Source organism: Anomaloglossus baeobatrachus, chromosome 5, assembly GCF_048569485.1.
Source record: "Anomaloglossus baeobatrachus isolate aAnoBae1 chromosome 5, aAnoBae1.hap1, whole genome shotgun sequence".
Taxonomy (NCBI): domain Eukaryota; kingdom Metazoa; phylum Chordata; class Amphibia; order Anura; family Aromobatidae; genus Anomaloglossus; species Anomaloglossus baeobatrachus.
Window position 1 is genome coordinate 273,286,847 of NC_134357.1, and position 25,495 is coordinate 273,312,341.

A 25,495-nucleotide genomic window follows, 5' to 3' on the forward strand; every position below is an offset into this window, starting at 1 on the left:
CTTCGGGCTCTGGGTGAAGTGGGATTTTCCGGTCTCCAGGCACAGAGACCGTGCTCCGTCCACAGCCCCTGGGGAATCTGCTGGATATGGAGCGGAGTATCGTCAGGGACAGGGCCCTGCTACACCAAGGTACTCTGTGTCCCCGTACAGACCGCGCACACACTGCAGCATTGCTGAGTGTGTTAGTGCGCCGGGGACAATAGCGCTGCTGCGCTTGTGCCACACTTCCACAGCTTGCTAAGGGAGTTTATGTGTGGGGAACTGCCGTGCCGGCCCCTGCTGGCAGTTTTTACTGCGACGCGGCTGGAACTTGTGGTGCGCCGGGGACTTCCGCGCTGGCAGTGCATATTTGTCGGCCGCGCTTTTTACTAGAGTCCCCGGCTTTTGCGGCCTAGTTCCGTTTCGTTCCCGCCCCCAGGCCTGCCAGTCAGGGGAAGGGCGGGACGCTATGCAGAACGTCAGCGCTGAGGGCTGGAATCTGCTTTACATACTCCAGCCCTCACATTGAGCACAGTGGGAAGCCAGTTTCCCGCACTTTGTCTGAGGCACGCCCACGGTCCGCCCCTCTTCACAGAACGCCGGCAGCCATTCCTGAGGTGCAGGCTGAGCTGGAAAGGGGAGACAAGTTCTGGGAGACCCAGGCACGGGATTCTGGCAACTACAACCCGCTTTTAGCGGGCGGTAAGCGGCACCTCCGGTGCTGACCCCACTAGTGACGAAGTGTTCAACTGTATTTTTATGCTTGCATGTTATACATTGCACTAAACGGTCGCTGGTGATTCTTGGCTATATACCCTCCTAGATTACTCTGTGGAGAATACAGCATGTCGTCCGCAAAAAACAAGGGTGCCAAGGCACAGGCTTTTTATGCTTCTTGCACCGCTTGTGAGGCTGTTCTACCAGCAGGTTCCACTGACCCCCATTGTGTGCAGTGTTCGGTCCCTGTGCCCCCTGCTCGGCCGGGGCCTCTGCTGGAGGTGTCCCAGAGAGATCCACCTGTGAATACTGTCCAGGTGACGGGGACAGAGTTTGCAATTTTTGCGGATAGATTATCTGTGACTATGTCTCAGATTCTAGAGACTTTGCAGTCTAGACCAGTAACTCAGACCATGGGCACTGTTGATTCATTGCTCCCTGGCCCCCCTCAGTTGGAACAGCTCCGGGCTCCGGGGGTGTTCCACGCATCCCAGGGTGATGGCTCTGACACGGACGACAGTCCCAGACAGCCTAAGCGAGCTCGCTATGAGCGGCCCTCTACTTCATCACACTGGTCAGGGTCCCAGCAGGAGGACTCTCTGTGTGATGAGGCGGAGGTAGCTGATCAGGATTCTGATCCTGAGACCGCTCTCAATCTGGATACTCCTGATGGTGACGCCATAGTGAATGATCTTATCGCGTCCATCAATAAAATGTTGGATATTTCTCCCCCAGCTCCTCAAGTGGAGGAGTCAGCTTCACAGCAGGAGAAATTCCATTTCAGGTATCCCAAGCGTAAATTAAGTACTTTTCTGGACCATTCTGACTTTAGAGAGTCAGTCCAGAAACACCACGCTTATCCAGATAAGCGTTTCTCCAAACGGCTTAAGGATACACGTTATCCCTTTCCTCCTGACGTGGTCAAGAGCTGGACCCAGTGTCCCAAGGTGGATCCCCCTATCTCCAGACTTGCGGCTAGATCCATAGTTGCAGTGGAGGATGGGGCTGCACTTAAAGATGCCACTGACAGACAGATGGAGCTCTGGTTGAAATCCATCTATGAAGCTGTCGGCGCGTCGTTTGCTCCTGCATTCGCAGCCGTATGGGCACTCCAAGCTATTTCAGCTGGTCTTGCACAGATTGACACGGTCACACGTACATCTGTTCCGCAGGTGGCATCCTTAACCTCTCAAATGTCTGCATTTGCGTCTTACGCGATTAATGCTGTCCTGGACTCTACGAGCCGTACGGCAGTGGCATCTGCCAACTCCGTGGTTTTACGCAGAGCCTTGTGGTTAAGGGAATGGAAAGCAGATTCTGCTTCCAAGAAATGTTTAACCAGTTTGCCATTTTCTGGTGACCGGCTGTTTGGTGAGCGCTTGGATGAAATCATTAAACAGTCCAAGGGTAAGGATTCATCCTTACCTCAGCCCAGACAAAACAAACCCCAACAGAGGAGGGGACAGTCGGGGTTTCGGTCCTTTCGAGGCTCGGGCAGGTCCCAATTCTCCTCGTCCAAAAGGACTCAAAAAGATCAGAGGAGTTCAGATTCTTGGCGGGCTCAGTCACGCCCAAAAAAGACAGCCGGAAGACCCGCTACCAAGGCGGCTTCCTCATGACTTCCGGCCTCCTCCCTCCGCATCCTCGGTCGGTGGCAGGCTCTCCCGCTTTGGCGACATTTGGCTGCCACAGGTCCAAGACCGTTGGGTGCGAGACATTCTGTCTCACGGGTACAGGATAGAGTTCAGTTCTCGTCCTCCAACTCGATTCTTCAGAACGTCTCCGCCTCCAGACCGAGCCGATGCTCTCCTGCAGGCGGTGTGCTCTCTAAAGGCGGAAGGAGTGGTGATCCCTGTTCCTCTTCAAGAGCAAGGTCACGGTTTTTACTCCAATTTGTTTGTGGTTCCGAAAAAGGACGGATCCTTCCGTCCCGTTCTGGACCTAAAACTTCTCAACAACCACGTGAGAACCAGACGGTTCCGGATGGAATCCCTCCGATCCGTCATCGCCGCAATGTCTCAAGGAGATTTCCTAGCATCAATAGACATCAAGGATGCTTATCTCCACGTACCGATTGCACCAGAGCATCAGCGTTTTCTACGCTTCGTTATAAGAGACGAACACCTTCAGTTTGTAGCCCTGCCCTTTGGTCTGGCGACAGCCCCACGGGTCTTCACCAAAGTCATGGCAGCGGTAGTTGCAGTCCTACACTCTCAGGGACACTCTGTGATCCCTTACTTAGACGATCTGCTGGTCAAGGCGCCTTCTCAAGAGGCATGCCAACACAGCCTGAACGTGGCGCTGGAGACCCTCCAGGGTTTCGGGTGGATCATCAACTTTTCCAAGTCAAATCTAACCCCGACCCAGTCGATAACATATCTTGGCATGGAGTTTCATACTCTCTCAGCGATAGTGAAGCTTCCGCTGGACAAACAGCGTTCACTGCAGACAGGGGTGCAATCTCTCCTTCAGGGTCAGTCGCACCCCTTGAGACGCCTCATGCACTTCCTAGGGAAGATGGTGGCAGCAATAGAGGCGGTCCCTTTCGCGCAGTTTCATCTGCGTCCACTACAATGGGACATTCTCCGCCAATGGGACGGGAGGTCGAAGTCCCTCGACAGCAACGTCTCTCTCTCTCAGGCGGCCAAGGATTCTCTTCGATGGTGGCTACTTCCCACCTCATTGTCGAAAGGGAAATCCTTCCTACCCCCATCTTGGGCGGTAGTGACGACAGATGCGAGTCTGTCAGGGTGGGGAGCAGTCTTTCTCCACCACAGGGCTCAAGGTACGTGGACTCAGCAAGAGTCCACTCTTCAGATCAACGTTCTGGAGATCAGAGCAGTGTATCTTGCCCTACAAGCCTTTCAGCAGTGGCTGGAAGGCAAACAGATCCGTATTCAGTCGGACAACTCCACAGCGGTGGCATACATCAACCACCAAGGAGGAACTCGCAGTCGGCAAGCCTTCCAGGAAGTCCGGCGGATTCTGACGTGGGTGGAAGACACGGCTTCCACCATATCCGCAGTTCACATCCCAGGCGTGGACAACTGGGAAGCAGACTTCCTCAGTCGCCAGGGTATGGACGCAGGGGAATGGTCTCTTCACCCGGACGTGTTTCAGGAGATCTGTCGCCGCTGGGGGATGCCGGACGTTGACCTAATGGCGTCTCGGCACAACAACAAGGTCCCAGTTTTCATGGCACGGTCTCACGATCACCGAGCTCTGGCGGCAGACGCCTTAGTTCAAGATTGGTCGCAGTTCCAGCTTCCTTATGTGTTTCCACCTCTGGCTCTGTTGCCCAGAGTGCTGCGCAAGATCAGGTCCGACTGCCACCGCGCCATCCTCGTCGCTCCAGACTGGCCAAGGAGGTCGTGGTACCCGGATCTGTGGCACCTCGCGGTAGGCCAACCGTGGGCACTACCAGACCGATCAGACTTGCTGTCTCAAGGGCCGTTTTTCCATCAGAATTCTGCGGCCCTGAACCTGACTGTGTGGCCATTGAGTCCTGGATCCTAGCGGGTTCAGGATTGTCTCAAGAGGTCATTGCCACCATGAGACAGGCCAGAAAACCTACTTCCGCCAAGATATACCACAGGACGTGGAAAATATTCTTGTCTTGGTGCTCTGCTCAGGGAGTCTCTCCCTGGCCATTTAGATTGCCTACCTTTCTTTCCTTCCTGCAATCCGGGTTGGAAAAAGGTTTGGCGCTCAGCTCCCTCAAGGGGCAAGTCTCAGCGCTATCGGTATTTTTTCAGAAGCGCCTAGCACGACTTCCTCAGGTACGCACGTTCCTGCAAGGGGTCTGTCATATCGTCCCTCCTTACAAGCGGCCGTTAGAGCCCTGGGATCTGAACAGGGTTCTAATTGCTCTCCAGAAGCCGCCTTTCGAGCCTATGAGGGATGTTTCCCTTTCTCGCCTTTCACAGAAAGTGGCCTTTCTAGTAGCGGTCACGTCTCTTCGACGAGTGTCCGAGCTAGCAGCGCTGTCATGCAAATCTCCCTTCCTGGTGATTCACCAGGACAAGGTGGTTTTGCGCCCTATTCCGGAGTTTCTCCCTAAGGTGGTATCCCCGTTTCATCTCAATCAGGATATCTCCTTGCCTTCCTTGTGCCCTCGTCCAGTTCATCAATGTGAAAAAGATTTGCATTTGTTGGATCTCGTGAGGGCGCTCAGGATCTACATTTCCCGCACGGCGCCCCTGCGCCGCTCGGATGCACTCTTTGTCCTTGTCGCTGGCCAGCGTAAAGGGTCGCAGGCTTCCAAGTCAACCTTGGCTCGGTGGATCAAGGAACCAATTCTTGAAGCCTACCGTTCTGCTGGGCTTCCGGTTCCCTCAGGGCTGAAGGCCCATTCTACCAGAGCCGTGGGTGCGTCCTGGGCATTACGACACCAGGCTACGGCTCAGCAGGTGTGCCAGGCGGCTACATGGTCGAGTCTGCACACTTTTACCAAACACTATCAAGTGCATACCTACGCTTCGGCGGACGCCAGCCTAGGTAGACAAGTCCTTCAGGCGGCGACTGCCCACCTGTAGGGTAGGGCTGTTTTTACGGTCCTATCACGAGGGGTTATTATACCCACCCAGGGACTGCTTTTGGACGTCCCAATTGTCTGGGTCTCCCAATGGAGCGCCAAAGAAGAAGGGAATTTTGTTTACTTACCGTAAATTCCTTTTCTTCTAGCTCCAATTGGGAGACCCAGCACCCGCCCTGTTTGCTTAGGGATTTTTGTTTTTTCGGGTACACATGTTGTTCATGTTGAATGGTTTCGGTTCTCCGATGTTCCTTCGGATTGAATTTGTTCTTAAACCAGTTATTGGCTTTCCTCCTTCTTGCTTTGGCACTAAAACTGAGGAACCGTGATCCCACGGGGGGTGTATAGGCAGAAGGGGAGGGGCCTTACACTTTTAAGTGTAATGCTTTGTGTGGCCTCCGGAGGCAGTAGCTATACACCCAATTGTCTGGGTCTCCCAATTGGAGCTAGAAGAAAAGGAATTTACGGTAAGTAAACAAAATTCCCTTCTTATCTGACCCATTTAAAATAACAAACTGAACTAGACAAGGCTGCCCCCTATCTCCCTTACTATTCGTAATAGCCATTGAACCATTGCGGAATTAATTAGAGCGCATCAGCGAATAGAAGGAATTAAAACATGCAATTACCATCATAAGATAGGCTTGTTCGCGGATGATGTTATCCTTACATTGTCCGACCCAATAAACTCTGTTAGAGCAGTACAGGAAGTGCTTGATTCCTTTTCCAAAGCCTCGTATTATAAACTGAACATGGAGAAATCCAACATACTTCCCTTTTTCTTGGAAGATAAAACTATTAACTTAATAAAAAAGTTTTTAACATTTACATGGGAAGTTTAATCAATCTCTTATTTGGGTATCAAAATTACCGACAACCTACATTCCTTAATAACTAAATATGGAGGATCTCATCGAAGCCACTCAAAAGGCCACTAACAATTTATATAAAGAAGAAATTACGTGGCTAGGCAGACTCATGTCCTACAAAATGATGATCTTACCCAAGATTCTTTACTACTTTAGGGCTATTCCACTCACCATTCCAATAAAATTCATTGGTAAACTTCAATCAATTCTAAATGGATTTATTTGGAATCATAAAAAACCAAGACTTTCTAAGTCCACTCTAATGAAACGTAAAATCAGAGGCGGATATGGTTTGCCAAACCTTGAAAGCTATTATAAAACTAATATAATAAAACAAAGTATTTGTTGGCTACATAGTGATTTTTCTCCAACATGGTTGGACCTTGAGTCTGCTTTAAACAACTATTCTTCTCTCCGTTCTCTTCTTTTAACCCATATACTTAATCCCAAACTTTCCCTGCCTTACCACCCTACTCTTGCATCTACTATTCTTGCTGGCGGAGTTTATGTAAGATTAAAACCAAGATGTCGAAATACGATCAAATTAAAAACTTCTCTCTCAATATTTTAACCCCTTCCCAACCATGGACGGATATATCCGTCATGGAGCATGTCCCGTTAAGCCCCGCCCCCTGCCGCGGGCAGGCGGCGGCGGTCGGCACACATCAGCTGTTTTCAACAGCTGACATGCGTGCCTGCATGTTGCAAGTGGAATCTCTTCCACTTGCAACATTTAACCCCTTAAATCTCTATCTATATGCGCGCCGCCATGTTTTTTACTTACCGCCGCCCCCACCGGAAGTCACATGCGTGATCACGTGACTTTCAGTGGTTGCCATCGTAGCACAGGGTCATGTTATGACGCCTGCAGCTATGAAGTTTCACTTTCGTTTTCCCTCGTCCGCGAGCAGAGAGAAACAAAGTGACTGAATCTGCTGTTTACAGCTGTATAGCTGTGATCAGCAGATAGATAAGATCGATCGGATTGCTGATCGCTATAGCCCCCTAGGGGGACTAGTAAAATAAAAAAAAAAAAGTAAAAAAAAGGTTTTAAAAAATAAAAAACAAACAAACACCAAAAGTTCAAATCAACCCCCTTTTCCCCCATTGAAAATTAAAGGGTTAAAAAAATAAATATATGCATATTTGGTATCGCCGCGTTCAGAAATGCCCGATCTATCAAAATAAAAAATCAATTAATCTGATTGGAATTTTTTTGCCACTACGCCGTTTACCAAATGCCAAAATTACGTTTTTTGGTCGCTGCAAGTTTTACGCAAAATGCAATAACAGGCGATCAAAACGTAGCATCTGCGCAAAAATGGTACCATTAGAAATGACAGCTCGAGACGCAAAAAATAAGCCGCCACTGAACCATAGATCCCAAAAAATGAGAACGCTACGTGTTTCGGAAAATGGCGCAAAACGTGCGCCACTTTTATTGGACAAGCTTGTGAATTTTTTTTAACCACTTAGCTACAAGTAATCCTGTACATGTTTGGTGTCTACAAACTCGCACCAACCTCAGGCATTATACCCACACATCAGTTTTACCATATAGTGAACACCGTGAATAAAACATCCCAAAAACTATTGTGCCATCACACTTTTTTTGAAGTTTTTCCACACTTGGAATTTTTTTGCTGTTTCCAGTACACCATATGGTAAAACTTATGGTTTCATTTAAAAGTACAATTTGTCCCGCAAAAAACAAGCCCTCATATGGCAAGATTGACGGAAAAATAAAAAAGTTACGGCTCTCGGAAGAAGGGGTGCAAAAAACAAAAACGGAAAGTGCCCCGGGGCTGAAGGGGTTAACATTCCTAACTGATGTCCAGGTTCCTTCCTTATGGCAAAATCTTGGCCTAAAAACAATTAGTAACATACATGATGGAAAAGATTTTATTTCCTTTTTGGATCTAAAAATAAAATATAAGATCACAGACTTGGACTTCAAAACATTAATTTCTCTAAGGTAATCCCTTAATAAATTATTGGTTGGTAAACATCCCCTTCCAGAGATTATAACCCACCTCCTTTGTAATACGGAAAAGAAAACCATCTGGAATACCAAATATATCTATGACCTTGTAAATAATGACACTAAACCTATTCTTTTAAACTACATGGCTAAATGGGGGAAAACTTTAAACAAGGATTTTACAGAAGAAAACTGGCAATTTAGCCTAAAAGCGACTTTTTCCTCTAACATTTCGGCTATACTACACGAGTCCTTCTATAAGGTCATAACAAACTGGTATTTCACTCCATCTAAGCTACATAACATAGACCCCAAAAATACTCCACTTTGTTGGAGAAATTGTAACGAAAAAGGAACGTTGGTCCACATCTTATGGAATTGCCCAAAGATAAGACATCTCTGGAGGGAAGTGTCAAATCTAATCGAGTTACAAATTCCAACATCAAATTGTCGCCCCAAATGACGCTTCTTTCTATGGATATGGAAAAACTAGACCAAATGCAGATCCCGATTGTGATTCACATTTTGTTGATCACCAAACAACTTTTATTGGCCAAATGGAAAAGTGATACTGTTCCAAATATTTCTGAAGTAATCAAGATGTTATCCATGCACCACGAATTTGAAAATAAACACGCGATATACAATAACCTGTTCCAACCCTATCAAAAGAGATGGGGTACCTGGCTACCTTACATTGAGCAATCCAAACCATAAGCTTCTATAGTAGAAATTTTGAAGCTAAAAACACAAATAGTCCTCTGACAAATATCCCAATCAAATTTTCTCCTTTCTTTCTCCCTTCCTTTCTCTTTCTCTTCTTTCCTTTTCCTCTTTTTCTTTCTTGTACATATTTCTTAAAAGTAATGATTCTCAATATTTGCAAAGAAGATATAACTAAACTAAGCTATATATATGTTGCACAGAAGTCTTTGCAAATGATTATTATGCATGGTAGTTCTCCTTCTAACCATTTTCCTAATCCCATTTCACCTTTCTTTTCCCGGTTTCCCCAATAAAGATCTCTCCTTCCGCCTTCCCTCCCCGGCTTACCTCCCCTCAAACAAAAAACGCAAATGTTTGAACTGTTTACAAAGAAATTGTCTAATGTTTCTACTTTGTTCCACTAAACTAATGTAATAAATGTTCTAATATGTAATAATAAAAATATTGTAACTCGGATAGCGAGCACACGGATGAGCTTCCCTGAGATGGTTTTTGACAGTTTGTGCAGGAATTTTTTGGTTATGCAAACTGATTCCTGCAGCCACTGTCTGGGTGGTTGGTCTCAGACGATCTTGGAGGTGAAGATGCTGCATGTGGTGGTCCTGGGCTGGTGTGGTTACATGTGGTCTGCAGTTGAGGTTGGTTAGATATACGGCCAAATTCTGTGAAACGCCTTACAGAATTGAACATTCAGTTCACGGCAAGAGCTCTGGTGGACATTCCTGCAGTCAGCATGCCAAATGCTTGCTCCCTCAAAACTTGCAACATCTCTGGCATTGTGCTGTGTGATAAAACTGCACATTATAGCGTGGCCTTTTATCGTGGCCAGCCTAATGCACACCTGTGCAATAATCATGCTCTTTAATCAGCATCTTGATATACTACACCGATTATCTCGGCAAAGGAGAAGAGCTTGCTAACACAAATTTTGACATATTTGTGAACAATATTTGAGAGAAAAAGGTCCTTTGTGTACATAGAAAAAGTCTTACATCTCAGAGTTCAGCTCTTGAAAAATAGTGTTGCATTTATATTTTTGGTGTATGTATGTATGTATGTATGTGTATTATATTTTGCAAGTGGTCACAAATCAAACTTCTATTAGGTCTCCAAGTAATTAAAAATAAGCTACTCTTTGTGTCCAACCTTAAAAATCTATACCCGTTAAACTAGTACCAGCCTTAGGTTTGTGTGTTTTATTAAGGGGTCAATTGTTTTTCTAGCATCCATTGTGGATATGTGATTTATATAAACTAGGGTTGTGTGCCTTTTTGGATGACCTTTTCTTTGGGCATTACTACGTATACCTTTTATACTTTTGTGTGTATAATTAATTGAGGTAGTACTGTGCTTCTCTCAGATTTCAGTATTTTTCATGCAGGATTGCAAGTATTTAGAAGACAGAATTGGCCTGTATCAGGCTCGCACACCACCAGGTAAGAGGAATCTTCCATCTTTCTGCAGAAACTAACCTATAGTATGTGGCGTTAAAAGGTTAATGCCACTGTCATGAACAGAACACCACTGTCCCCAATTGTCAGGACAATATGCAAATGATTGATGGACAAGGCAATGGCGGCTTTCACTACTAGGACAATTATTGGGAAGCTGACAGAGCGTATAGTATGTACACAACCAATCTTGGCTCATGTGAGGATGAATGAATGAAGATGTATATATTAGATCAACTTATGATTTTTGGATGTGTGGCCCATGTCTTTTTCTCCAGCTATGGCACATTATCTCTATCCCCATTGATCTCATAATCTAAATTCCCTAACCTTATATATTTACAGGGTGGAAGGAAACCGTAGTACACAGAGGAAACCCACACAAACTTTGGCAAAATATATAAACACCTCGCAGATGTTGTCCTTGGTGGCATTTGAACCCAGGACCTTTTAATATTGCAAAGCAACAGTGCCAAGCACTGAGCCACCATACTATTGGATTAGAAAACTGGGGGTAGATCACGCAGGACCCTATACCGACCCAACCCCCCCCCCCCCCCAACCTCCCGCCTCTGCATAGACAAGAGAGCACGAACACAAAACTCCCATGGAAGTTAGGACATGCAGATCACTCGCTATGTTTATATGGCTGCTGCGAAGTATAACCCTGAACTATTGTTTTTACTTTATTGCTTAGGTACACAATCAGAAAATAAATAGATAAATGAATAAAATAGACCCCAGCTTTTGATGGTGGTCTGGATACCCTGGATAGGACACACATTAAGGGAGTTCCTGTATTTGTTTTGTTATAGATGGATCCAGTGGCAGAAGTTCCCCAATTAGAAGTCACAGTCCTCTGTCTTCAGAGGATTGTCTGGATGAAAATCCTGATGAACAAACAATAAGCCAGGTAGCTGTGGTGTCTCAAAATGCCAAAGAATATTTGTAACCTACGCTTTATTGAAGTCTTTAGGGAAATATTATTCTTGCAAATTTATTTTGCTCAAACCAAAATATATTCTTTTGTGTTTTCAGGCTGACGATATGATTGACATCAAAATTGAAGTTGCCGAGGAAGAAGAAGTGGATGTATATCTCATTGATGAGACCCAAATTAAGACAGAGGAAATGACTGTAGACATTGGCATAGGTTAGTTATAACAGAATCAGCTGTTTTATCATAAGTCAACTTCGTAAAAAATGGTGTTATCATAGAAACATATTTAGCACAAAATATATTTGATGTATCTTCACTGCTGTGCACACTTTAAATAGTAAAGTCTGCTCTACACATCTAGGGAGATATGTTTCCTTAAAAAAACCCAAAAAAATAAATATATATATATATATATATATATATATGTGTATATGTGTGTGTATATATATATAATATATATATATATATATATATATGTGTATATGTGTGTGTGTGTGTGTGTGTGTATATATATATATATATATATATATATGTGTATATATATATATAATTATATAATATATAATATATTATATAATATATTAAATATATTATATTATATAATATATATATACATACATACATACATACATACATACATACATACATACATACATACATACATACATACATACATACCAACCAAAAGTTTGGACACACCTTCTCATCTCTAAAACAACTGTTAAGAGGAGACTTTGTGCAGCAGGCCTTCATGGTAAAATAGCTGCTAGGAAACCACTGCTAAGGACAGGCAACAAGCAGAAAAGACTTGTTTGGGCTAAAGAACATAAGGAATGGACATTAGACCCGTGGAAATCTGTGCTTTTGTCTGATGAGTCCAAATTTGAGATCTTTGGATCCAACTGCCGTGTCTTTGTAGAAAAGGTGAACGGATGGACTCTACATGGCTGGTTCCCACCGTGAAGCATGGAGGAGGTGTGATGGTGGGGGGGGTGCTTTGCTGGTGACACTGTTGGGGATTTATTCAAAATTGAAGGCATACAGAACCAGCATGCCTACCACAGCATCTTGCACCGGCGTACTATTCCATCCGGTTTGCGTTTAGTTGGAGCATTATTTATTTTTCAACACGACAATGACCTCAAACACACCTCCAGGCTGTGTAAGGGCTATTTGACTAAGGAGAGTGATGGGGTGCTATGCCAGATGAACTGGCCTCCACTGTCACCAGACCTCAACCCAATCGAGATGGTTTGGGGATGAGCTGGACCGCAGTGAAGGCAAAAGGGCCAACAAGTGCTAATCATCTCTGGGAACTCCTTAAAGTGTTGGAAAACCATTTCCAGTGACGACATTCTCTTGGGGAGCTTCAAGAGGTAAAGAGTGTGCAAAGCAGTAATGAAAGCAAAAGGTGACTATTTTGAAGAGCCTAGAATATAAGACATATTTTCAGTTGTTTCACACTTTAAGTATTTTATTCCACATGTTTTAATTCATAGTTTTGATACCTTCAATGTGAATCTACAATTTTCAGAGTCTTGAAAATAAAGAAAACCCTTTGAAGGTGTGTCAAAACTTTTGGTCTACTGTAGAGAGAGTGAGAGAGAGACAAAAGTATTGGCACCCCTGCAATTATGTCAGATAATACTCAGTTTCTTCTTGAAAATTATTGCAATCACATTCTTTGGTATCATTATCTTCATTTAATTTGTCATAAAACCAAATTGGATATAATTCCACACCAAACATAGAAAAGGGGGTGGACAAAAGTATTGGCACTGTTTGAAAAATCATGTGACGCTTCTCTAATTTGTGTAATTAACAGCACCTGTAACTTACCTGTGGCACCTAACAGGTGTTGACAATAACTAAATCACACTTGCAACAAGTTGACATGGATTAAAGTTGACTCAACCTCTGTCCTGGGTCCTTGTGTGTACCACATTGAGCATGGAGAAAAGAAAGAAGACCAAAGAACTGTCTGAGGACTTGAGAATCCAAATCGTGAGGAAGCATGGGCAATCTCAAGGCTACAAGTCCATCTCCAAAGACCTGAAAGTTCCTGTGTCTACGGTGCGCAGTGTCATCAAGAAGTTTAAAGCCCATGGCACTGTGGCTAACCTCCCTAGATTTCAACGCAAGATTGTGTGGATGGTGGATAAAGAACCTCGACTAACATCCAAACAAATTCAAGCTGCCCTGCAGTCCGAGGGTACAACAGTGTCAACCCGTACTATCCGTCGGCGTCTGAATGAAAAGGGACTGTATGGTAGCATACCCAGGAAGACCCCACTTCTTACCCCGAGACATAAAAAAGCCAGGCTGGAATTTGCCAAAACTTACCTGAGAGCCTAAAACGTTTTGGAAGAATGTTCTCTGGTCAGATGAGACAAAAGTAGAGCTTTTTAGGAAAAGCCATCAACATAGTTTACCGGAAAAAAAAGAGGCATTCAAAGAAAAGAACATGGTCCCTACAGTCAAACATGGTGAAGGTTCCCTGATGTTTTGGGGTTGCTTTGCTGCCTCTGGCACTGGACTGCTTGACCATGTACATGGCATTATGAAGTCTGAAGACTACCAAAAAATTTTGCAGCATAATGTAGGGCCCAGTGTGAGAAAGCTGGGTCTCCCTCAGAGGTCATGGGTCTTCCAGTAGGACAATGACCCAAAACACACTTCAACAAGCACTAGAATGGTTTGATAGAAAGCACTGGAGACTACTAAAGTGGCCAGCAATGAGTCCAGACCTGAATCCCATAGAACACCTGTGGAGAGATCTCAAAATGGCAGTTTATCGAAGGCACCCTTCAAATCTCAGGGACCTGGAGCAGTTTGCCAAAGAAGAATGGTCTAAAATTCCAGCAGAGCATTGTAAGAAACTCATTGGTGGTTACCGGAAGTGGTTGTTCGCAGTTAATTTGGCTAAAGGTTGTGCAACAAAGTATTAGGCTAAGGGTGCCAATACTTTTGTCTGGCCCATTTTTTGGAGTTCTGTGTAAAATGATCAATGATTTCATTTTTGTTTCATTCTCTTTTGTGTTTTTTCATTGCAAGCAAAATAAATGAAGGTAATAATACCAAAGAATTTGTGATTTGCAATCATTTTCAAGAAGAAACTGAGTATTATCTGACAGAATTGCAAAGGGTGCCAATACTTTTGGCCAGCACTGTGTATGTATATAGATAGATATTATAATATAATGATAACCTCTCCAATATCTGTTTTTGTCAGCAGGTACACACAGAGATATGACAGATGAGCAGCCCTTATCTTCCGATTGTAAAAGTGAAGGTAATGACTTTTCACAAGATTCTCCAGAAGAAAGCTCTATTCCGAATCAAGTCATCGACACTACAGATCAGTCTCCTGATTCATCACATTATGATGAACATTCTTTTGATAAGGCCTGTACGGACACTCAAGGTGCAGCCCGTAGTTTGGACAAAATCTACACATGTTCTGAATGTGGCAAATGTTTTACGACAAAATTATTCCTGCTTCGCCATCAGAAAATGCACTCAAAAAAGATTCTGTATTCATGCTCTGACTGTGGAAAATGCTTTATACACAAATCAGAACGCACACGACATGAAAGAATTCACACCGGAGAGAAGCCTTTTTCATGCTTTGATTGTGGGAAAAGTTTTCCCCACAAATCAGAACTTGTTCGACATGAGAGAATTCACACAGGTGAGAAGCCTTTCTCATGTTCTGACTGTGGGAAGAGTTTCAGGCAGAAATCTGACTTTCTTAAACATCAGAGAATTCACACAGGTGAAAAGCCGTTTTCATGTAACGAGTGCGGGAAATATTTTACACAGAAGTCTAATCTTGTAGAACACCAGAAAATTCACACTGGTGAGAAACCATTTGCATGCTCAGTTTGTATGAAAAGTTTTGCAAGGAAAGCAGAACTTGGTAAACATCTGAGAATTCACACAGGGGAGAAGCCCTTTTTATGTTCTCAGTGCGGGAAACGGTTTACACATAAATCAGAACACATTCGACATGAGCGAATTCACAAGGGTGAGAAGCCGTTTTCCTGTTTTGACTGTGGATACAGCTTTGCAATGAAATCAGAATTGGTTAAGCATCAGAGAATTCATACAGGGGAGAAGCCGTTCTCCTGTACAGATTGTGGGAAATGTTTTACTCAAAAGTCTACTCTTGTTACTCATCAGAGAACACACACTGGAGAAAGACCTTTTATGTGTTTGGAGTGTGGAAAAGGCTTTACCCAGAAATCTGATCTTGGAAAACATCTGAGAATACACACGGGGGAAAAGCCGTTTTCTTGCTCTGAATGTGGGAGATGTTTTGCAAGGAAACCTGAACTTATCACCCATGAGAAATGTCATAAATTTGAAAATACTAACACAGATTGTTAGATCAATGGAAATTCTGAAATCCACTAGCCATTACTCGTAGGCCAGCCATTTTCCTATATTGAATGTTCTAGCGCTTCTGGTTCTGCTGTTTTTTAGTGTCCCTCCCCATCACCCTATTTATATTTGTCTTCCTAGAAAGAAACATGAAAAATGCAGCTGCTTAAATTTTAGTTTTGTAAAACACTTTATTTTTAAACATAGAAAATTATTAATGAAACCGATTTGCTTCATTACAAGATATTTTTCTGTTCATAAATGTGATCGAGACAAAACCTTCATGATTAAATTAATACTACCCTTGAGCTGGGTAACAATGGACATTTGTGTGGGACTGATCAATCCAACACTGAGTAAAGTGATGTACTATAGATGTCATTACTTCACTTCCTTCGATGCTTTAACCCCTTAACGACCCATGACGTACTAGATACGTCATGGATCGTGTTCCGGTAAGCCCCGCCCCCTGCCGCCGGCAGGCGGCGGCGAGACGCGCACATATCAGCTGTTATCAACAGCTGATATGTGTGCCTGCTAGCCGCGGGTGGAATCGCTTCCACCCGCGGCCATTAACCCCTTACATTTCGTTGCCAAAGTCTTGGCAGCGATATGTATATGGGCGCCGCCATGACAGTGACTTACCCCGCCCCCGCCGGAAGTCACGTGACATGATCACGTGACTTTCGGCGGTTGCCATGGTAGCACAGGGTCATGGGATGACGCCTGTGGCTAACATGAGTCACTTCCTCTCAATGCCGGAATACAGCCGGCATTGAAAGTGAAGCAGCAAATCTGCAGTTCTCAGCTCTGTAGCTGAGATCTGCAGATAGTGCAGAGCGATCGGATTGCTGATCGCAATAGCCCCCTAGGGGGACTAGTAAAATTAAAAAAAAAGTAAAAAAAAAAGTTTTAAAAAATTAAAAAAAAATAAAAAAACCTAAAAGTTCAAATCACCCCCCTTTCACCCCATTGAAAATTAAAGGGTTAAAAAAATAAAAAATACACACATATTTGGTATCGCCGCGTTCAGAAATGCCCGATCTATCAAAATATAAAATCAATGAATCTGATCCGTAAACGGCGTAGCGGCAAAAAAATTCCAAACGCCAAAATTACGTTTTTTGGTCGCCGCAAATTTTGCGCAAAATGCAATAACAGGCGATCAAAACATAGCATCTGCGCAAAAATGGTACCGTTAAGAACGTCAGGTCAAGACGCAAAAAATAAGCCATCACTGAGCCTCAGATCCTGAAAAATGAGAACGCTATGGGTTTTGGAAAATGGCGCAAAACGTGCGCCACGTTTTTCGGACAAGCTTGTGAATTTTTTTTAACCCCTTAGATACAAGTAAACCTATACATGTTTGGTGTCTATAAACTCGCACCGACCTGAGGCATCATACCCACACATCAGTTTTACCATATAGTGAACACGGTGAATAAAATATCCCAAAAACTATTGTACAATCCCACTTTTTTTGCAATTTTTCCGCACTTGGAATTTTTTTGCCGTTTTCCAGTACACTATATGGTAAAACTTATGGTTTCATTTAAAAGTACAACTCGTCCCGCAAAAAACAAGCCCTCATATGGCAAGATTGATGGAAAAATAAAAAAGTTACGCCTCTCGGAAGAAGGGGAGCAAAAAACAAAAACGCAAAAACGGAAAGTGCCCGGGGGCTGAAGGGGTTAATGGCGCCTGGATTCCATTTGCCTCAGGTGTCCATGTCTTGCCTCAATACGGTGTAGTCAATTTACCTAAAAGTTGGACTATCTCATCGATTAAACTGATGCCAGCAATATTAATGGGAAGTTATTGTGGATTATTTCTGCCTGTTCATGCTTAACATGATCAATATACTTATTTTAATAGTGAATAATCAGATCTCCCACAATTTTTCTGCAGTTAATTAAGTGATGTGATTAAGGAGAAATCTAGATAATGAGGCTATGTTCACACAATTGTATTTTCTGGTTGAGTGCTCCAATGGGGAAAAAAAAAACCTTACACTGACATTACTAGGATTATTTGTTATTCAATTGGGCTGTTCAGATGATCTGTTATTTACATGGACTGTCTGTGAAAATAAAAACTTACAGCATATGCTAGTCTCTTCCATATTTCAGATGAGACTCGCCAATTCAAGTTTATGGTTGCGCAAAACAAATTTGGACCCCATACAGATCACACATAGCATCCCGTTTTTACAGACATATTGCTAGTATTATAAACAACTGTTTTCAATCTTACAAGTTTTACCTAGGGTCCCGTAACACGTAGCGACGCACCAACGATCCCACCAGCGATCCGACCTGGCAGGGATCGTTGGTGCGTCGCTACATGGTCGCTGGTGAGCTGTCAATCAGACAGATCTCACCCGGACCAGCCACCAGCGACTCATGTAACGATGCTGCGCTTGGTAACCAGGGTAAATATCGGGTAACTAAGCAAAGCGCTTTGCTTGGTTACCCGATATTTACCCTGGTTACCAGCTTACTCCGCTTACAGGCTGCCAGCGCTAGCTCCCTGTATACGTAGCTAGGGTACACATCGGGTTACTAAGCAAAGCGCTTTGCTTAATTACCCGATATTTACCCTGGCTACGTGTGCAGGGAGCCAGCGCTGGCAGCCTGTAAGCGGTGTACACTGGTAACCAAGCCAAAGCGCTTTGCTTAGTTACCCGATATTTACCCTGGTTACCAGCGTGTGCTGCTTACACAGTCGGTGCTCGTTTGTCTCCCGCAGTCAAACACGCCGATGCGTATTTCACAGCGGGAGACCAATGACCAAAAAGTGAACCAGAACAGTGTGTAACGATCAGTGATTTCACAGCAGGGGCCAGGTCGCTGCTTAGTGTCACATACAGCAAGATCAATGATGAGGTCACTGGTACGTCACAAAACCTGTGACTTGGCAGCGATCTTGCTATGTGAGAAGTACCCCTTACTGCTGATGTATAAAAAGGAATGCAGATTATAACATCTAGCTCATTTGTTCCACGCATGCTCTGGATCAAACATCTGTAGTGATAAGACAGCCCAAACAAAGCGATCCAGCATTTCTAAATGGCAGGACTTTAATCCTTTTAAGTTAAAAAAACATGACATTCAAGGACAGATCAATCAAAATAAAATGGAGTTCCATCATTGGTTTACTAATCTTTGACTGCAATTTTTTCTGATTTATTCCGTCCTTTTTAACTTAAAGGGGAAAACTTGTCTCCTTGCGGAGACTGACAAACCAATCTGGCTGTTGGGGGGGTGGTCGGTGGGGGGGGGGAGAAGAGTCTTTTGTTCTAGTTGAATGAGAAGCTATAGTGAGGTCTAAGGGGAAAAACTGTTCTCCTTGTGGAGACTGACAAACCAATCTAGAGTCTTAGGGGGGCTTTACACGCTGCGATATCGCTAGCGAGCGTACCCGCCCCCGTCGGTTGTGCGACACGGGCAAATCGCTGCCCGTGGCGCACAATATCGCTTACACCCATCACATGGACTTGCCTTCCCTGCGACGTCGCTGTAGTCGGCGAACTGCCTAAGTGGGCGGTTCGTGCGGCGTCACAGCGACGTCACACGGCAGCCGTCCAATAGAAGCAGAGGTGCGGAGATGAGCGGGCAGAATATCCCGCCCACCTCCTTCCTTCCTCATTGCCGGTGGACGCAGGTAAGGAGATGTTTGTCGTTCCTGCAGTGTCACACAGTGATGTGTGATGCCGCAGGAACGACGAACAACATCGTACCTGCAGCAGCAACGATATTATGAGGAGAGACGTGTCAACGATCAACGATTTACGATTTTTGCCATTTTTGCGATCGTTGCTCCTTGCTGTCACACTGCGATGTCGCTAACGACGCCGGATGTGCGTCACAAACACCATGACCCCGACGATATATCGTTAGCGATGTCCTAGCGTGTAAAGCACCCTTTAGGCTATGTGCGCACATTGCGTATTTTTTTTGCGTTTCTGCAGCGTTTTGAGCAGCAACGTCACATTATCAAAATGCATGCGTTCTGGTTCCCCTGCAAAGTCTATGAGAATCATGCAAAATCTGTGCGCACGATGCTTTTTGAAACGCAGCGTTTTGATTGTCAAAAATTTGACAAAATCTCTGCATTTTAGAAAATCAGCCTGTCAATTCTTTTGTCCGTTTTGGCAGCGTTCCACATCCATTGAAATCAATGAGTTGTAGTGTAGAAAAACGCTGCCAAAATGTTAGGCACTGCATTTTTGTTGCGATCCGCATGTTTTTTTGACATAACAAAGGCAGGTCTTTCGCTCTCTCTCTGTCGCGCTCTCTCTCTATGCCGCTCTCTCTCTCTGTCGGTTTCTCCCTCTCCCCCCCCTCTCATACTCTGCGATCCCCAATCACCAGCGCGGCGCTGCACGGCGTTCACACTGTGGCAGCTTCTCCTCTTTTGAAAATGCCAGCCGCTCATTAATCCATCTCATATTCCCTGCTTCCCTCGCCCTATGATTGGTTGCAGTCAGACACGCCCCCACGCTGAGTGACAGCTGTCTCATTGCAACCAATCACAGCCGCCGGTGGGCGTGTCTATATCGAGCAGTAAATAAAAATTAATTTAAAAAAAAAAGACACGCGGTCCTCCCCAATTTGGATACCAGCCAGGGTAAAGCCACACGGCTGAAGGCTGGCATTTTCAGGATGGGGAGCTCCACATTATGGGGAGCCCCCAACCTAACAATATCAGCCAGCAGCTGCCCGGAATTGCCACATCCATTAGATGCGACAGTCTCGGGACTCCACCCGGCTCATCCCGAATTGTTCTGGTGCTGTGGCAAACTGAGTAATAAGGAGTTAATGGCAGCCCATAGCTGCCACTAAGTCCTAGGTTAATCATGACAGGCGTCTCCCTGAGATACTTTCCATGATTAACCTGTAAGTTAAAGAAAATAAACACACACATCCATAAAATCCTTTTTGTAATGAAAGACAAAAAAAACACCCTCTTTCACCACTTTATTAACCCCTCCAAAAACACCTCCAGGTCCGACGTAATCCACGCAAGGTCCCACGACGCTTCCAGCTCTGCTACATCGGAAGCTGACAGGAGCGGCAGTAGAACACCGCCGCTCCTGTGAGCTCCATGCAGCAACTGAAGTGAGTTGCGCGATCAGCTGTGCTGTCACTGAGGTTACTCGTGGCCACCGCTCTCAGGTGGAGGACTGCAGCTGTGGCCGCGAGTAACCTGAGTGAAAGCACAGCTGATCGCGCGGCTCACTGCAGTCACTCAGGGGATTTGCGATCACAGGTGAGTCCTTCACGTGTGACCGCAAATCAAGCCGCGGCACACGCACAGAGCCGCGCGATCACAAAGAAGTCGGGTGAAGTTCATCCGAGTTCATTCTGATCGCGCGGCTCTGTCTCGCAGCCAGCAATGCTCTTTTTGACAGTGTGGTCCCACTCGGCTCTGCTGCAAGTCTACGGGGATGCTGCAGAGCCGAGTGGGACCGCACTGTCAAAAATGTGTGTTCTGGAAGCATCCAGAACGCATGAATTCAGCAGCAATTCTGCTGTAACAATGCGTCTCAGAACGCAGCTTTTCGGCTGCGTTCTGAGATGCACATGCAGTGACTAATAGAATGCAATGTGCGCCCATAGCCTTATAACTGCAATGATCCTAAGTCGTATGAAACGCTTGTTAAAGGGTCACTTCTAGGATTGCTACTTTCAATAGGTGGCACTAGAGTATGTTTCCTGCCTCCCTGAAGAGACAATTTGAATTTAAAGGAATAAAGTCTTGCCTTTTAGAAGTCCTGGATCGCTTTGTTTAGACTGTCTTATCAAAAGGAATGCCATGCGGGTTACAATACAGATGAAAAATCATTTTTTTTATTACTTTATGTAAATGAGCTCTTCCAGGCTATGGGGCGGGAGATGCCTGGTAGATAACCTCTCGCCTCCAGAGATTATTTTAAATGACAGGCATTGTCAGTGTGATAGCCGCTTTCTGCTCTCACTGCAGAGCTGTATGTGATTATACGGGCTCTTTTCCACTTGCGATATCCTAGTGCGATCCGATAAAAAATCGGATTGCATTCGGACCAGTGTTAATCAATGAGCCAGTTTCCTCTTTCCTTCTTCCACATGAATCGGGCGTTCGATGCAATTGCAGCATGCTGCGTTTTTCAGAGTCTCTGCTCACACGTGTGTAAAATTGCACTGCACTGGCATGTTATGCGACTGCAATGCGGTGTACGCAGAGAAAGGCAGCGGAGGAGATGGGGAGAAGGTGTCCTTCCGTCTTCTCCGCACCTGTAATGTGATCGCAAGATGGCTTACTGTCGCATGACCCTCGGTTGACACCGCAGCAGGGGGTCATTAGCATATCGCTTCTGATGCTTTTGCTTTGGAAGCGGTACACAAGTGGAAAAGAGCCTTATCTGACACTTCTGAAGGTTCCTCTCAATTTCAGCCTCCATCTCACAGGAAGACAGTGTTGCAAAACATTGCTGCAATAAAGCAGAGCTCAGGGAGCTGCAAAAAATGTGTTTGAAAGCACTCAAATTTCATTTCTCCTGTTCTGTATCAGTTACTTGTCTCACTGGTAACGCCCCTTTTAGTTAACTCCGTCTCCAGAGATTATTTTATCTTCTAAGCAGTATCTGCCCCATAGCCTGGAATAGATGATTTAAATAGTGATAAAAGATAATTTTTTTTCCACAAGGCATCTGATATGAGACATACAGGTATGACATTTTTTCAGAATTATATAACCTGTATGCCCATATTAACAGTTTACAAAGGACAAAGTGGTGACAGATTCCTTTTATGATTATGGTTAAAGAGCTCTGGATGCTGGCCAAGGACAGACTAGTGAAACAATTCCGCAATACACTTGAGACAAAACAATACTATTTTAGAAATAGTCCAAATAATAAATCTATGTAATTTTAGAAAATCCCCAACAAAATCTTAAAAGAATGAAAAAAACACTACTAAGCAAAAGTGTATTACATAATAAGACTTCAAAGTTCCAACCCCAATGTTATACAGAGATACAGTAGAAAGCCTATTTGCGGGGATGAGCCCTATACCTACGGTACATGCCAGCAATTTTTTTTTTCTTTGTCGCTCCATTGGGAGACCCAGACAATTGGGTGTATAGCTTCTGCCTCCGGAGGCCACACAAAGTATTACACTTTAAAAAGTGTAACCCCTCCCCTCTGCCTATACACCCTCCCGTGGATCACGGGCTCCTCAGTTTTATGCTTTGTGTGGAAGGAGGCACACATCCACTCATGCATTCTCAACTTAGTTATGTTATGTTATGTCGGTTGGAAGAAAAGAGGGCCCCCACGGGGCCCCCGGCATGTTCCCTTCTCACCCCACTACGTCGGCGGTGTTAAGGTTGAAGTACCCATTGCGGGTACAGAGGCTGGAGCCACATGCCGTCTCCTTTACCATCCCTTATGCGGCTCTGGGAGAAGTGGGATTCTAAGCGGTCATCCAGTTACTGGGACCGTGCTCCATCCGCAGCCCCTGTGGGACCCTGCCGGACCGGAGCCTCTTCAACTCAGGGACCGGGCCCTGCAACTCTAAGGTACTTTGTGTCCCCATAGGGGACTGTGCAGGGAGCGCACCTTCTTCCCGGAAGCCACGGCGGCTGCTGAATCCAGGAGGCCGGTGGACTTCCGCGCCGACCGTGCCTGCTTGTCGGGCGCGGTCTCAAATTTAGTCCCCGGCTTCATCGCGGCCTAGTTGCAAAAATCCCGCCCCCGGGCCTGCCTGTCAGGGGTAAGGGCGGGATTACCGGCCTGACGTCGGATGTGAGGGCTGGAGCATCCTGCATGTTTCCTCCCCCCTCACTAATCACTGTGGGGACCCCAGATTCCCGCACTTTGTTGGCGCCGCCCACGGCTCCACTCCTCCCCTGAGAGCTCCGGCAGCCCTTTTTTTGGCATTCTGCCGCTGGAGGATTCTCAGTGAACAGCTCTGCAGCTCCGGGGGATCCAGGCAGGGAATCTGGAGGACACACTCCGCGCGTTAGCGGTCGGTAAGCCACACCGGTCACCCGGTGCTGGTCCCCTTAGGGTACCGGATTAGATACGTATATATCTATATCTATCTGTTCGGTGGGCTGTATACCCCCTTCCCATATACCCTCAGTGATCACTCTCCTAGGAGACAACAGCATGTCGTCCACAAGGAGCAAAGCTGCTAAGGCACAGGGTTTTTTTGCGGCCTGTACCTCTTGTGGGGCTATGTTACCTGCGGGTTCCACCTACCCTCACTGTGAGCAATGCTCGACCCCTGTTTCGCTTGCTCAGCCGGAGCCTCTGACACTGGAGGGCCCCTCGGCTCATGTAGACCTCCCTGCTCCCCCTGACCAGGCTGCAGGGACAGAGTTCGCCTCTTTTGCTGAGAAACTCTGAGTCACTTTCTCAGTCCATTGCACAGTCTATGGACAAATGGTCTTCTAAACTGCTAGTGGCTTTGCAGTCCAGACCGGACCTTTCTCAGGCCCCGGCCCCTGTTGGCTCGTCACCTCCAGGCCCCTCTCGGTCCGCGCCGCAGCGCGCTCCCAGGTTGGCCCCTCGGTCTCAGGCGGAGGACTCCTGCCCGGACCGTAGTCCTAGACCGGCTAAGCGGGCTCGCTGGGACTCTTCCCCGACTTCCTCTCGCTGCTCGGGTTCCCAGCTTGAGGACGCTCTGGAGGACGAGGCGGACGTCGCAGCACAGGGCTCTGACCCTGACGTCGCCCTTAACCTTGATACTCCTGAGGGGGACGCCTTAGTAAATGATCTTATCTCGTCCATCAACCAGGTGTTAGATCTCTCTCCCCCGCCTCCTCCTGTGGAGGAGTCGGCGTCTCAGCAGGAGAAACACCAGTTTCGGTTCCCCAAACGTACACGCAATACGTTTTTTGATCACTCTAACTTCAGGGACGCTGTCCAGAAGCCCAGAGCGGTCCCGGACAAGCGCTTCACTAAGCGCCTCACTGACACGCGTTACCCCTTCGCATCTGAAGTTGTTAAGGGTTGGGCTCACTGTCCCAAGGTGGATCCTCCAGTCTCTAGATTGGCGGCTAGATCCGTGGTGTCGGTTGCAGATGGCTCATCGCTAAAGGATGCCACTGACAGACAGACAGAGCTCCTGGTGAAGTCCATCTATGAGGCCACGGGCGCGTCTTTTGCCCCGGCCTTTGCAGCCGTGTGGGCACTCCAAGCTATCTCGGCTTGTCTGACTGAGATTAATGCTGTCACACGTATTACTGCTCCGCAAGTTGCGTCTTTGACCTCTCAGGCGTCAGCCTTTTCTTCCTACGCCATGAACGCCGTCCTGGACTCTGCTAGCCGTACGGCTGTAGCATCCGCTAATTCTGTGGCAGTCCGCAGGGCCATGTGGCTGCGCGAATGGAAGGCAGACTCTGCTTCCAAGAGGTTCCTAACCGGTTTGCCGTTTTCTGGCGACCGTTTGTTTGGCGAACGATTGGATGAGATTATTAAGGAATCCAAAGGAAAGGATTCCTCCTTACCCCAGGCCAAACCTAAGAGACCTCAACAGAGAAAGGTTCAATCGAGATTTCGGTCCTTTCGTCCCTCCGCCAAGCCCCAATCCTCTTCGTCCAACAGGCCGGAGAAAGGCCAGAGGAACTCCTATGCGTGGCGATCCAAGTCTCGCCCACAAAAGGCCGCAGGAGGCACTGCCGCCAAGACTGCTTCCTCATGACTCTCGGCCTCCCCTGACCGCATCCTCGGTCGGTGGCAGGCTCTCCCGCTTTGGCGACGCCTGGTGGCCACATGTTCAAGACCGATGGGTGAGAGACATTCTGTCTCATGGTTACAGGATAGAGTTCAGCTCTCGTCCTGCGGCTCGCTTCTTCAGAACCTCTCCGCCCCCCGCTCAGGCCGACGCACTTTTTCAGGCAGTAGCCGCTCTAAAGATGGAAGGA

At 46.0% G+C, this 25,495-nt stretch overlaps 1 protein-coding gene across 1 annotated transcript in view; it reads left to right on the forward strand.

The window, feature by feature from the left end:
* The window catches only part of LOC142312743 (uncharacterized), a 206,591-nt gene that overhangs the window by 40,883 nt on the left and 140,213 nt on the right, over positions 1-25,495 (forward strand). The window contains exons 4-7 of the mRNA XM_075351731.1: positions 10,188-10,242; positions 11,073-11,170; positions 11,296-11,410; positions 14,430-15,581. Coding sequence (XP_075207846.1) covers positions 10,188-10,242; positions 11,073-11,170; positions 11,296-11,410; positions 14,430-15,581 — 1,420 coding nt within the window. The remainder of the gene's footprint in view (positions 1-10,187; positions 10,243-11,072; positions 11,171-11,295; positions 11,411-14,429; positions 15,582-25,495) is intronic.